The sequence below is a fragment of the Pseudophryne corroboree genome, chromosome 8 (genome assembly GCF_028390025.1).
Source record: "Pseudophryne corroboree isolate aPseCor3 chromosome 8, aPseCor3.hap2, whole genome shotgun sequence".
NCBI lineage: Eukaryota > Metazoa > Chordata > Amphibia > Anura > Myobatrachidae > Pseudophryne > Pseudophryne corroboree.
The window spans coordinates 314,463,627-314,478,101 of record NC_086451.1 but is presented as its reverse complement, the minus strand read 5'-3'; the positions used below and the strand labels follow the sequence as shown (position 1 = coordinate 314,478,101).

The window sequence follows — 14,475 nt, the reverse complement described above, 5'->3', positions numbered from 1 at the left end:
AGAGAGAGAGAGAGAGAGAGAGAGAGAAAGAGAGAAGTACAAAACAAAATGGTTGTAAAGCACAGGTATGCCCGGCATTACATAAATCAGACAACAGTCCACAATGAGTAGAATTAAAGTATGACAAGATAAAAGCTGTAACCCGTCCCCAATAAGGCACTCATTGAACGTTATTAATGTGTATGGGTCGAGGTGTGATTTGCAGGTTTAAAAAGTTTACCATGTGCTTCCTACAGTATTTCATATGACATTGATCTTTTACATGAGTGGCTGGTAGAACGAGTGGCTGGTAGAGACAGTCAGTTCTTGATGCTGACAAATTTCAGGGGCAGATTTATCAAAGCTTGGAGAGAGATAAAGTGTACAGAGATAGAGTACTATACCAACAAGCCAACTCTTAACTGTCATTTTACCAGCTGTATTTTAAACATGACTGTTAAGAGATGATTGGTTGCTACTTTATCTCTATCCAAGCTTTGATAAATCTGACCCAAAGTACCAAATACAGTGGTTGATGTATCACACAGTGAAAAGAGTTCGGAAATGGACCAGTGGAGAAGTTGCCCATAGCAACCAACCCAAAGTCCACAACTTCTCTATTGGTCCACTTCTACACTCTTTTCACTGCATGATACTGTGCTTCAACCCAAAAGTCTGTAAAATGATAGGAGCTGATTGGATAGTACTTTATTTCTCTCCAAGATTTAATAAATCTCCCCCTTACTCTATTGACAAATCATACCCAAAACCACATGAGAGTTAAAATAACTCATTATCATTACTGAAGACCATACTAGCAATATATGGATGAACAACATTATAAATCTTTGTGTTAATATTACAACTATTTTGTTGTTACAGAGTTTTTTCAAGACCTTGACACAGTGATGGAGCCATTAACCCAACACAGTACTATGACCGATCTGGTTCGCTACGTTCGGCAAGGACTCCACTGGCTACGCGTTGAATCTCAATTATTGTAGTGTCTGCTTTACGTCATTGTACATTTCCCTGCATTCTACCTCTACCAGCAAAAAGACAGTGGCTGGTGGATGTCCACTCATTACCTTGACTTTAACTTTTTGTATCCTGTCTGTTGGAAGTGGATTTTACCAGTAGTGGAAATTCAGATCATACCATAGCATTAACCAATTAAGTCATTCATTTCCAAATCTTTAATATGCCTTTTGTCTCTTGGATCCATTCCTACGTTGTTGATGAAACGGTACATTTTTACAAATATTGTTTTTAGTCTTCACTGCCTTTACTTAAGTACATGATGCACTTTGTGAAGATTTGGAACAAAAGTCTTAAGTACACATGTGTTTTATGAAAACACTTTGATTGGAAACATTATAAGTATTATTTTCTAGGGGGGTTGTTGTTTTGGTTGGTATGAATTAAATGCATATTGTTTAATTATGGTACATCTATAAAATCTAGAAAATAATATATATTGAATACTGAGGGTAAACTAAAGATGAATCAGTGTTAAATAGTGCCATTACATTTCTAGAAATGTGATCATTTTTAAGCAATTATAATCCAGAAAATCCCACTGAACTAAAATTGAGTGCAGAAAGTATATATTGTCACAGGATATCAAATCTGTTTTTCAGGTTCCCATTCATTCTAGTTTTACAGTATGTTTTAAAGAGCCCTTCTCAATAGTTCTGACAATAGTAAAGCAAAAAAAAAAAATGTCTGTAAGAAGAATAAATTATCTGATAAATATAGGATTTACCTGTAAGTAATAATACTGTAATATATAAAACCTTTGCAAATTTTTGTTGCACAAGAAAATGACAGATGAAATTTACTGGGGCATAGAAATGGCTTATGCAAGCCATACATCATGGTACTGTTCCCCCATCTGTCGATCAGAACCACTGATTGGTGGCCATCGACAGTCAGTGATCTGTCGAAGAATCTTGGAAATTCTGCATGTTAAAAATCCCTGATTTGCCATTCCTGACCATTTTTGGTTGGGTTTGTCAAACAGGGTAATGCAACATGTTTGATTTTCCCGATTCTTCAATCCAGGCATCTAGGGATTTGGAGCAATCAGTTGCTAATGTATGGGCCACTTTAATTGAAAATACAAGTGCAAATCTATTTGCATAAATAAAATTACAATGCATACAAATATCTATGGAAAAGCTACTTTCTTAGCTTTAAAGAGTAGACTTGAATAGCTCTGTTACATTTCAGCAAACATTTTTTGTATATTAATTATTATCTAATATATCATTTTGCCAAAGTGTCTCTAGAGATGTAGAATTCTGATATGTTGATAATTTAATATTAATTTATTAAACATGTAATTTCTGCATATGTCAATAGTTTGCTACTGATTAAAGGAACAAAAAGGTAGATCTGACTGTGTTAAGGTCAGTGACGCTTTTAATATTACATCTTGAGTTCCTAGTAACTTATTTAGGTACTTTTTATAATGGCTACCTCTCTAGAAGATAAAAACAAAGTGAGTGGATTAAATTAGTACAATAATTATGTATTCATGAATTACCTCAAACTTCAGTTTGAAAACCAAATGTGCTTGATCCCACACTTCTTTCTGTTGATGGGTTGAATACCTTTTTAAAATCATTAGCAAATGTTATTGAAAAACAAAACACATACCCAAAAAAATGTTTAAAGGATGTGTGCTTGTTATTTATTCATTTTTGCATATGTATGCTATCACAATATATATAATTCTGTTTGAATATTCGGATTGTGAAGCCATACCTGTTTAGTCCAATTAACAGAGTTTTCTTTAGTGTCCATATAAGTGTTGATTGTATCAAGTAATGTTCAACTTCCATTACTGTAGCAATGATGATACAAAAAAAAGTCAGCAAGGCTTACTAGACATTTCTCTCTTCCGTTGGGGCCTAAAAATCCATGAGGGACCTGCACTAAACTCTGATTTCAGTAAGGCAAGCTTTATACTAGTGCCTCTAGGCAAGGTATGAGCAAATCTGGCATTAAACTGGTGCCTCTATGCAATGCATGAGCAAAGCTATGATTGTATTGGTGCCTCTAGGCAAGGTATTAACAAGGCTGGTATTATACTGGTGTCTCTAGGCAATGTATGAGCAAGGCTGGTATTATACTGGTACCTGTAGAGAAGGCGTGATCAAGGCTGGGACTATAGTGGTGCCTCTAGACAAGGTATAAACAAGACAGTCATTTAATGGTGCATCTAGGCAAGGTACAATCAAGATGGCATTATACTGGTGCCTCACGCTAAGGTATGAGTAAGGCTATATTTACACTAATGTTTCTTGGCATGGCATACACAGGGCTGTATGTATACTGGTTTCTGTTGGCAAGACATTAGCTGGTCTGGATTTATACTAGTGTTTTAGACATAATATCAGCAAGAGCAGATTTTTATTAGTGTTTTAAGGCTATCAGCAGGAACTGATAAACATTAAGCAAGACACCTATGAACCCTGCTCACCTCTGAGCAGGTCCACAGGTGAATAGAAAATGGTGGGCAGAGTTATAAGTAAAATGATGAAGTCATGTAATTAAAGATCCTTAATTTCACAATAATCAGTATTATGCATTACACCTTCTGTCTATATAGCTATTTATATTCTTTATACTTGGAGCCCAAAATTCCTACTTTCAGCCATCTAATGGTAGTGCTTAGAATGCCTGTTGAACTACGTTCTGTGTTAATGTGAGAATTTTTATATGTACGGTATGATTTTTAGAAGGCCCAAAATCTTTTTTTTTTTTGCCTATGTAACTTGTCTAAATTTATTAGATTCAGTTGTCCATCCAGTGATAGCAATTGCAACTGATATTTCCTCTCAAAGCGAGCCATCATCTCAATAATTTAATGTTTTAACAAGTGTTGGTGTATGGGATAAAATACATCGAAAACCCTGCTGGGGTTGTAAATAACCAATTACCAGCATGAGCATTTTATTTATGGGGTGGACTGTGAATTTTCAAGGGTGTCTTCATCGCTGGTTATTAGAGTTTAGTTCAGAGCTGAGCTGCCTCCTCTTCTGGAAATAAGAATGATGAGTTTTGCTGGTACCATGACTTGGTAGTATATTGGTAATTGTGGTCTTGGTCAGAATTCTTCAGTAGTGATCAAACGCAATAAAACAATGTGTTATAGTGATAACACTTCATTAAGAATAATTGAGGACAGTAAATTTGGTGATTTAATTAAGGTCATTTAATGCAGACACTGTGCTGTATGTCCTTGCCTTATATGCCTAGACACAGATCTGGCTCTGCGGTACAGCTAAATCATTCTCGCCATGTGAATGATACTATTTGTATCAAGCTACACCAGAGAGAAGTGCATATATTCTGTTGCATTATCGCCTACTGTGGTGACAAAAGGCATAATCACAGCAATAGGGACATTTTTAGAGACTGTTTCTCATTTAGTACTGGAAGTGCCTGTGCATTTAGATGAAATAAACCCTTGTACTGCTGGGTACGTTAGCCATGTTTATTATGTATTACACAAATGGCAGTTCGTACATATGTGGTCTACAGAAATGAATTTCATATATACGCATGCATCTGTATGTAGGTGTATATCTTTAAGTTACAGTCTGTACTGTATTGTTGCATATTGGATACCACAGTACAGATAGTACAACAGTGTTGTTACGCAGATCAGCCAATGGAATATTAGCCTTTGTTATTAGCAAGTTATAATAATGAAAGCAGATATTTAATTTGATGGTACAGGACATGCTATATATGTAAAATCTATGCTTTATTATTTTATGGGTGCCCCAGCAAATGCTCAACATGAGTTTGGACAAGTTAGTGTTATTCTGATTACATGTTTTATTACAAGAAGCAATCAATTGAATTTTTCATGCCATGTTAGTAACTGTTTAATATATGTAATGTTTATGGTAGTATTAGTATGAAATGCTCCCTGGCAAGATAGCAATACTACAGTTTATTTCTTCCATGATTATATAATAGTGAAACATAAAATGAGCAAATTGTGAATGCAGTGCCTATTGTACTGCCATTAGGTATCTGTCACCACTGAGAACTTGCACATTTGTTTTACTGTGAAATAATTAACATGGAAATTACATGTTCTGCATGTACCAATAGCTGGATTCTGTTGAGCCAAATCAAAATACATCTGTTTTATGTCAGAATGAAGTTTCTGTACTGTCTGAAACACAGCTTTTTATGTTTTATGGTAAGTGTTTGGAGGATAGTGCTACATGTGGATTCTCTTTTTGCTGAGCCTCTTGCCTTCCACTCTCCTGTCCTTGCAATGTACTACTACTATACAGGTAGTCACACTGTGACGGGACGACAACTAACTAAAAAAAATATAATTTTGCACATATAATTTAAAAATAAATAATGGGGACATTTCTGAAAACATAGGTAAAGACATGATGTAGGTGTGGCCGCATCCCAGGGGTATGCCCAACCATAAACTAAAACAATATAATTTTGCACCGACATTTGGAAAATAAATAATGGGATGTGCCTAGCACTTTTAAATTGCTAAACTGTTCCTTTTCCCCTTCAAACACCTCTTCATTGTTAGACAGAGAGTTGGGAGGTATCTATATGAAATACCATAAATACATATATTTATAGACTTATTAATACCCCTTTTCCACTGCTGCAAAAATGCAGGATATTGCTGGGTCTACCTGTGTCGCTGCTCAGTGGAAAAGGGTCCTTGAAAAATAAGGACCCGGGTAATGATGCAGGGTAAACAGGTGACCCTGGCCATCCAACCCAGGTCTCATTAAGAGCATATGGAGTGCCGGATCACCAGTGCTTGGAGATGATGTCATCTCCAAGTGCCAGCAGTGGGGAGACCCAACACTAACCTGGGCCCAGCCTGTGATGTGAACTGGGTTACTTTCAAACCCCTGTGACTTGATTTGAAACTGTGTACAGTTACACGTGTTGGACCCGGGTTTTAGGTGGATAAAAGGTATTAGCTACATTCTTCAGATATCTATGTATTAAACATGCTACAGTTGCTTGGTAGACACTAGTGGATCCTCTGGTAACTTTAATAGTCTACTTGGGTCTGCAAATTATTCAGTATTATTATTACGAACTTTTGCACTGAACTGTTTTTGGCTTGGAAAAGTCTGAAAGGTAGTTGATTGACATAGGGACAACATTACAATGACTGCAACAAAAATTATTATTGTTATTGGCTGCTAGAGCTCCCTTTATTTTCTTGAAGTTATTCATGCACGCTTCATAAACTAACCACCATGATACTGTAGGTTCATGTCTTTATACTGATCACCAGACTGGGCTGTGCTACAGTATACTGTATGTCCTAACCACAAAATTATATTGTAGCCACCAAAATGTGCTGTACGTTATCTACTAGCCACCAAAATGATCTCTAGTGTGTCTTCTAGTCACAAGAATGGTCTCTAGTTTATATACTAGTTACAGAATATTTTCTGAAATTCTAGGTCATATACTAGTCACCAGAATGGTCTCTGATTCATATGCTAGTCACCAGAATGGTCTCTGATTCATATGCTAGTCACCAGAATGGTAAGTGGTTCATATAGTAGTCACTAGAATGGTCTCTTGCTGATATACAGTACCAGTCACAAGAATGGTCTCTGATTTCTATGCTAGTCACCGGAATGGTCTCTGATTTATATATTAAGCTCCAGATTGGTGTCTGATTTATATACTAGTCACCAGAATGGCCTCTGATTTATATACTAGTCACCAGAATGGTCTCTAGCTTATATACTAGTCACCAGAAGGAGTGTTCTGAGGCACATGGAGAGCTCAATCCAAAATTCCCATTGGTTTATTTGTGCATTTAGTTTCTGCTTCTGAATTGGGAGCACAGCAAAGTAACATTTTCCCTGGACAAACTGTGTTGCAATGCAAAGGTTACATATGCATATATTTTCTTGCTGTATTCTCAGCTCAGAATCGTCCCCTTAGTTACACCACTGATATAACATCTGAAGTATTTTTATTTCTATTTTTTCAGCAACAACAAATAATCTTATATTTCTTGTAAGAATTAATGATACATTGTGCAGTTAACACTGCTTCTGATAAACACCCAGAATTGCTAATTAAATCAGAATCCCTATTTGACAGATACAGGGGTAGATTTAAGGGTGAGGGCACCCCTAGGCGCATTAGCAACAGCCCTCCCACCCCGCCTAATTTTATTGTTTTCATTGATTGTTTATAAGCCCTCATTTGATGATAGCCAATTAAATAGAACAATAAAAAGCCATAATTTCATTTTTTTTAAATGTTTATTAGTGTATGTATGCATATTTACTAAGTAGGACAGATTACAGTGGCAGTATGTGCATGTCCTACCCATTTACACTCCATTCAAGATGGCATATGGTACAGTACAGTGGAAATATTTAGCCGTTACTGGTACATTTCAGTCTGACCGTACCAACACAAGTATGCAAGTGCCGCCCCCAAACAAGTGCCGCCCCTAGGCACGTGCCTCACGTGCCTAATTGGAAATTCGCCACTGGACAGATACATTCTCTCTTACCAGCTGCTTCTTTTCTTAGTGTTTTGCAGGGCTCTTGCATTTCTGTGGTATAAAGTCTTTTTTGCTCACCGCATTATAATGTACATTGAGATAGATGTAAGCAAGAAAGCCAATAAAAAGCAGCAATCTCTGTTATTACAACATCTTATTTAATGATAGTTAAGTTGTCTTGCCAGCCCCTTCCCGTCATGGCTTCACAATGATGTTCGTCTGGGGCAGTGACCAAAACGACTAAGTGCTGTTGGAAAACAGCTGCATGTAGTAGCCTTTAGGACTACTGTAAGAAGAATGGATGGTTATGGGATATTTTCACGCTAATCGGTAGAGTAGCTTTTTGGTGTTGAAGCTGCGAGATAACTCTGTGTGATTTTGATGTAAGATAAGCAATCCCTGCTTCTAGTGTTTTTATAGATCAGCTTCCTTTGTATAGAGAAATAATGAATCCCAGCCACAGACGTACATTTTCTAGTCCTGCTTTGACAAATCTGTTTACAGCTGAATAATATAATATTTAGTACATTAAATAGACCCTTCTATAACATGGATTTAAAAAGATTGTACAAATACAGTTACAGTATAGTCGGCACATCAGGGTGAAGAGTAAAAGCCTCTGGGGCCTTTCAGAAAAGGTGTGTTTATACTGACAGATCATGTGACAATTAGATTGCACACAGGTGGACTTCATTTCACTAATTATATGACTTCTGAAGGTAATTGGTTGCACCAGAACTTTTGAGGGGATTCATAGCAAAGTGGGTGAATACATATGCACATGCCAATTTTCAAATTTATATTTATAAAAATTCTTATTTATATAAATTTTTCTCATTTCACTTCACCAACTTAGACTATTTTGTGCATATCCATCACATAAAATTCAGATAAATAATAAATAAATTACAGGTTGTAATGTAACAAAATAGGTAAAAAGCCAAGGGGGGGGAATACTTTAGCAAGGCACTGTATGATGACCCTTCAGAGACAGGTCATTAAAACCATTAGAAAATTAAATTAACTCTTATAGATAAATATTGCCATGAATAGTAAAAGTGATAATTATTTTATTATTGAGTCTTCCTGTTACTTAGTTTAAACTACAACCACCTTTTGAGTTCATAAACTTTTAGAGTATTTAACTATTATATGAAGTCTGGTATTGTTTCCTGTTGAAATCACACTTTTAGGTTAAATTATATTTATATCATCTTGGTTTTCATTGCAGCAAGAAATAAATGTATTATGCATGAGCCTGCTAGAAAAAGACAAGTAGCATTATAATAATTCTTTTTAGAACACGCTATGTTTTTTGTTCATGTAAGAACACATTATATTTTAGGGAAAAGATAAGACCTAATTTACTAAGTGCACTAGATGTATATAGAAAAATACCTTGGTCTTATCTGTTTTGCGCTTTGTGTATGGGAAGGCAATTCAGGCCTTGTGTTCATGTGTTAACGTCATTATCTGTAGTTCTGTAGTTATAGTAGCACTTGTTAATTTTACATATATATTTTCTTGCATGGATATGACCCCATTTATTAATGTGAAACTTGGCACACTGGGCCCAGTGACTTCCAGCACTACAAACTGAGTAATAATTTTTAAAAGTCATCGTTCTTACTGTATATTTAGTCCACAGGGAGCTTATCTTAGTGTTTTATGAGTAGATCTTCTCGAGCATAGATTTAAAAAGATGACATGTACTGTAGGGGAAGAAGTGAGGGAGAGAGGGATGGTATCATTGGCTAGCATAGTCTGATAACAAACTGCACTACAGCCTAAGCTTTTCTTACTCCAACCATATGCCATATCCCATGTTTTTTTTGCATCTATGGTATTAGCAAATATTACTTTGCCTCCTCCTTTCTCAAAATTGGATCAACTATTCTCTTTATATTAAACAGGACAATCTCATTGTTTATACTTCAAATTATGACTTTGCTATTTTTGTTGCAGCCAAGGTGATTTACCGCATATGGCAATATATTTAGGTGGATGTTAGCAGTAATTGCATTGACATTTCCTTCTTTTACCAACCACCTATTTTGCTCAGTAAAAATAATAACAGGATTGTTTTTTGGCCAGAAGGTACAGTATTTAGTCTGTGGCTCCAAGCTGTTTTGAGTCTTGCAGTTCCACATCTGCTGGTAAGGCATGGTTTCCTTAAGCTACTATGGGGTCTATTCAATGCATGTCGGATCCTCTCCAGTGCAGTATTCAATTATCGGGCATTTCCAACAGGTTTTGCCTGTTTTCGACAATGCTGATCCGACTTTTTTTTAAGTCGGATCAGCATTGTCGAAAATGGGCCAAAAAACTGTCGTAATTGGCCGCTAATTCGACAAAAACACGTGTATCTGCTGCTAATCCGCCGATTCATGTGTTTTCCGACAAGTCGGAAAAACAGCAGCACCACTGAATAGGTTGAATCCTGATTCGACCAAAAAAAGTCGGAAATTGCAGTCTTTCCGACTTGACGGCAGTTCTGACTTCAATTGAATAGACCCCTAATGCTTTATACCAATAATGGGCAACATTTATCTCTTTATCTGTAGTGTAGTATCAGGATGCTTTATTTTGTGAGGAAAGTTCTGCTACAGTGGAAGTATACAATTACCCTTTCTAAGCTATTTGTGTTTGTTTACCATATGTAAAGATAAAATGCTTTTTAAAATATATTTGATTGCACTTTGCATATAATTTTTTGGGAATGGAAAAGCAAAATGTATACAAAATAATTAGGGTTTAATTAATTTTGTTCATTTTTATGTAATGTCCATGGTGACTTATCTAAATAATTGCAGCATGTGACAAATGAAAGGCAAATATGGGTTTGATAGAACATAGTTGTTACAGGTAAGGTTGGCCATAAGTGATTTCCTAGCTTTATACAGTAAGTAATGTTTGCGAGCCTGTGTACAGGACACTATCTTTGTGTATTTGTAATCCCCAGTCTTGTTCTATTACTGTGTTTGTTGCCAATTGTAAAATACTGTGCTGTGTAGCGGCACTACATAAATGGTAAAAATAATACTTATAATGTACTGTGCTGTGCTTCCTGCTGTCATTGGTATTTCAGTGCTATAAGCCTCTATCTCCATTGGTCTCTGGCTTCAAGCTCCCTGACAGCAGTTAAGTGGCTAACCACAGTATGGGCTATAACAATCAATTAGTTACAGCTGTCAAAAGTCAGAATATTCATCTCTTCTGTCGCAGAGGACAGGTGGCACTGGGTTCCAATAGCATTGACAGTATTTTATTTTATGTCAAGGTCACCACAGAAGCCATACAATGCCTCATTGCATTGTTTTAATAAATGACATCATCATTTGCACATGTATGATGACATCACAAACCCCAGAACTTCAACATCCAAATAATAGACTGATTAAAAACTTGTGCCAGTTCAAAAAGTGAAGGGTTGTCTAACTAGCCAGACAAGTTGCATTTATACTGTCAAAGTTGGCATCTTTACATGAAAATCGTCTATTTTGGGACATCATAAAAGCAGGAGCACAATAAAACCCTGATGCCCAATTTCACAAACGCATTAACTATCTGGTCTCATGTTTTCAAGCCCCTTCTCTCCTTTTCCATGAAGTTCTGCCCTGTAGGAACTGACATTAATACAGATGCCAGAAATCCTATCATACAGAGCAAGGACGTCAACAATTTAATAATGTTAAGTTAATAAAGGTGGAAAATTGTAAGAAAAAACACGTGTAAACACATAAGACAGATCAGAGAGCATCTTGGGAAATGTAGTTTCACAACAATTGAAGTGCCGAAGGTCGATCTAAGAAATCCATTTTTTTTACTAGAGCTGTACAGAGCATCTCATCTTTTTATAGCTATATTAATGTTACAACTTTCACAATGTTTAAAAAGCTGACAAAATACTACATTATCCACTGACGTAACTGTAACTCTGGTCATAGTGTCAGATTCATAATGTTTAAAGCAACAGAGTTCTGTTGTATGAGCTTATATGCGAACCTTTTATGTGTGCTTCAGATTTTTCTACAGAACTGTTTGCATCATTTACCTGCCAATGAACAGAAATGCACATCAGATGACCCTCAGATAGGGCAACTTACAACTCTACAAGCGTAATAATCTTTGTGTATATCCCTAGTGCCCTTCATAGGGATTTTCCAAGTCTCATCTGAGGTGCATATCTATTCTCTTTAATACCAGGTGAATAGAATAAAGCACTGGAGGGGAGTTAGCCGCATGCATGTACATACCACAAGGCTGCATTAGCAAACTCTCATCTCTGGCTGCCTGCACAGACATGATTAGAGCATGTATAAGTGCAGCTCATAGGTTTTGCATGCCAAAGATATACTTTTCTTTCCTTCTTTCTTTACAAATGTACACACATTTCAAATTTATATAACTGATTGTCACTGTTAGTTGTTAGTGACCTCTAACTGTACAAAGACGTTTAAACTCACTTTGTCCTTAGAAACAGAACACACCAGCGCTTATAAGGTGAATTTTTGTACATAGTATAAATATATGTGTACAGTACATACGTGCATGATTGATAAAGCCATTGTCAAATCATTATACTACTCATCAGTTTAATTGTGGGGCCATCAATAAGCCTATTGTATTATTTTACATGATTGTAACACATAATTTAGTTACACCAAATTTACTCAGTTACTTGGTAACATAACTGCGGTGTAAGATGTAGCTATATGAGCCGGCAATTACTGCTGATTCCTGTAAACAATACAGCATGAGTACTCTTACAGGTACCAAAAATGTCTGCATACAGTATACTGACAGAAAAAAATTACGGAACTCTAAAGCTTTTTGTAGTCATAATAATACTTAATGACTCTTTGAAGCTGTTTTTTTGTATCATTTTATTTGAATAAAGTATTACTATTGCCACATTTTTTTTACTGTCACTTTTTTTCTTCCATTTATCTATTTCAATAAAAACTTTGTATTTTTTTAAGTAGGATTCACCGTTACATATTCAAACAATTCCACAAGGTATCCTTGTTTTAATGAGCATGTTATTCTTTGTAAAGTTTTCGTAAGTTGAAATGTTTTGTACAGACCTTAACTGTTACAATGTTTAAGCAATTAATACCATTCTGTGGTTCTAAAGTCTGAAAATCCCTTTTTTATTTGCATTTATTTTTTTATTTTATTTTTTTGCTTTGAATGTATGCAATTTTAACCTGCCTGATTTTTGCTTTGTATTTAATGTGTTGCACAAATTACTTTTTAATCTTTTATTTTATTCATGACAAAGAAAATCTGTAATTCCAATGTATAAAAAAATGTAATGGTTTTAGGACAGGGAGGGGGGTATTATGCCCTCATGTGCTAAAATGATTTTACCTTTCTGCTGCTGCAAAAGGCTCCAGAAAAGCTTTCCCAAATTAAGCGATGCCGACTTCTGTGGCAGCTGGAGGTTTAAGTGCAGTTCTGATGTTTTTAAATACTATGTCTATGTATAAATAAGTTGTCTAAACTGGTATGTCTGAATCTCTCATAGAGGGATTAATTATGCTGCCGGAACAACAAATTATTTAAAAAATGGTTAAATAAAATTTTTATGAAACAACGTCTTGTATTTAATTAAACATTTTTTTGAATCTGCTTTATCTTGTTCTCATTTGGAACTGGCTTTGTCATTAGGCTACTATAACTTCCTAAAGGCACTATTTCCAAGAATCCCTCAAAGTCAGCAACTTTACTTGTCACATAACAAGAACTTGAACTACAGTATTTGTTCATCTTTCAGCAGTAGAAGGGACTAATGCAGCATCAATGGGATCCGGTCTTTAGGTCAACAGTAACTAGGTTGACACTATCTAGGTTGACCACTATTGGTCGACAGTAACTAGGTCGACAGGGTCTCTAGGTCAACATGTTCTAGGTCGACAGGTCAAAAGGTCAACATGAGTTTTTTATGATTTTTTTCTTTTTTTTAACCTTTTCATACTTAACGGTCCACGTGGACTACGATTGGAACAGTAACCTGTGCCGAGTGAAGCAGTAGCGGAGCGAGGCACCTTTCCCGAAGCATGGCGAGCGAAGCAAGCCATGCGAGGGGACGCGGTGCACTCGGTCATTCTACGAAGAAAATTACACCAAAAAAACCCATAAAAATCTCATGTCAACATTTTGACCTGTCTACCTAGACCATGTTGACCTAAAGACCCTGTCGACCTAGTTACTGTCGACCAATAGTGGTCGACATAGACACTGTCGACCTAGTTACTATCTACCTTCCATACCACACCCAGCATCAATAATGGGCCCAAGACTGTAAAAAAGTGTATTACATGAGAAATTAAGTTGCCCTTTTAAAATATTCATAAAAAGTAAGATGTAATTTTGAAATTGTCAGATATTTTAAATTGGGGGCTTGTACGGTAACTTGCACATTGCAAGCTACTGCTTCTCTGATTACAACTATCAATCACAAACTTACATCTATAAACATATTTTTTGTTTTCTCACAAGTAACACTGCTGGGCAATATTTAAAGCAAGGAACAAGATGAACTGCTGGCAATGTCAATCATTATTATTATTTATTACCAGTTATTAATATAGCACACACATATTCCGCAGCGCTTTACAGAGAATATTTGTCCACTCACATCAGTCCCTGCCCCAGTGGAGCTTACAATCTATAGTCCCTAGCGCATTTATATGCACACACATTTAGGTTTCATTTTTGTCAGGAGACAATTAACCTACCCAGATATTTTTGGATTGTGGGAGGAAACCAGTGCACACGGGGGAAACCCACACAAGTACGGGGAGCATATACAAACTCTACACAGTTAGGGCCATGGTGGGAATTGAACCCATGACCTCAGTACCATGAGGCAGTAATGCTAACCATTACACCATCTGTAATCTGTTAAATTGATGGACAAGCCTTAGCTAGCCTACCCA

The 14,475-nt window shown here is 36.2% G+C and overlaps 1 protein-coding gene across 6 annotated transcripts in view; it reads left to right on the top strand.

Annotated features, from left to right (window-relative positions):
- The window catches only part of AFF2 (ALF transcription elongation factor 2), a 741,379-nt gene extending 728,249 nt beyond the window's left edge, over window positions 1–13,130 (top strand). For all 6 annotated transcript variants that reach the window (XM_063937401.1, XM_063937398.1, XM_063937399.1 and 3 more), the window contains one exon: window positions 862–13,130. In XM_063937401.1, the coding sequence (XP_063793471.1) occupies window positions 862–983 (122 nt within the window). In that variant the 3' untranslated portion in view covers window positions 984–13,130. The remainder of the gene's footprint in view (window positions 1–861) is intronic.
- The last annotated feature ends 1,345 nt before the right edge of the window (window positions 13,131–14,475 follow it).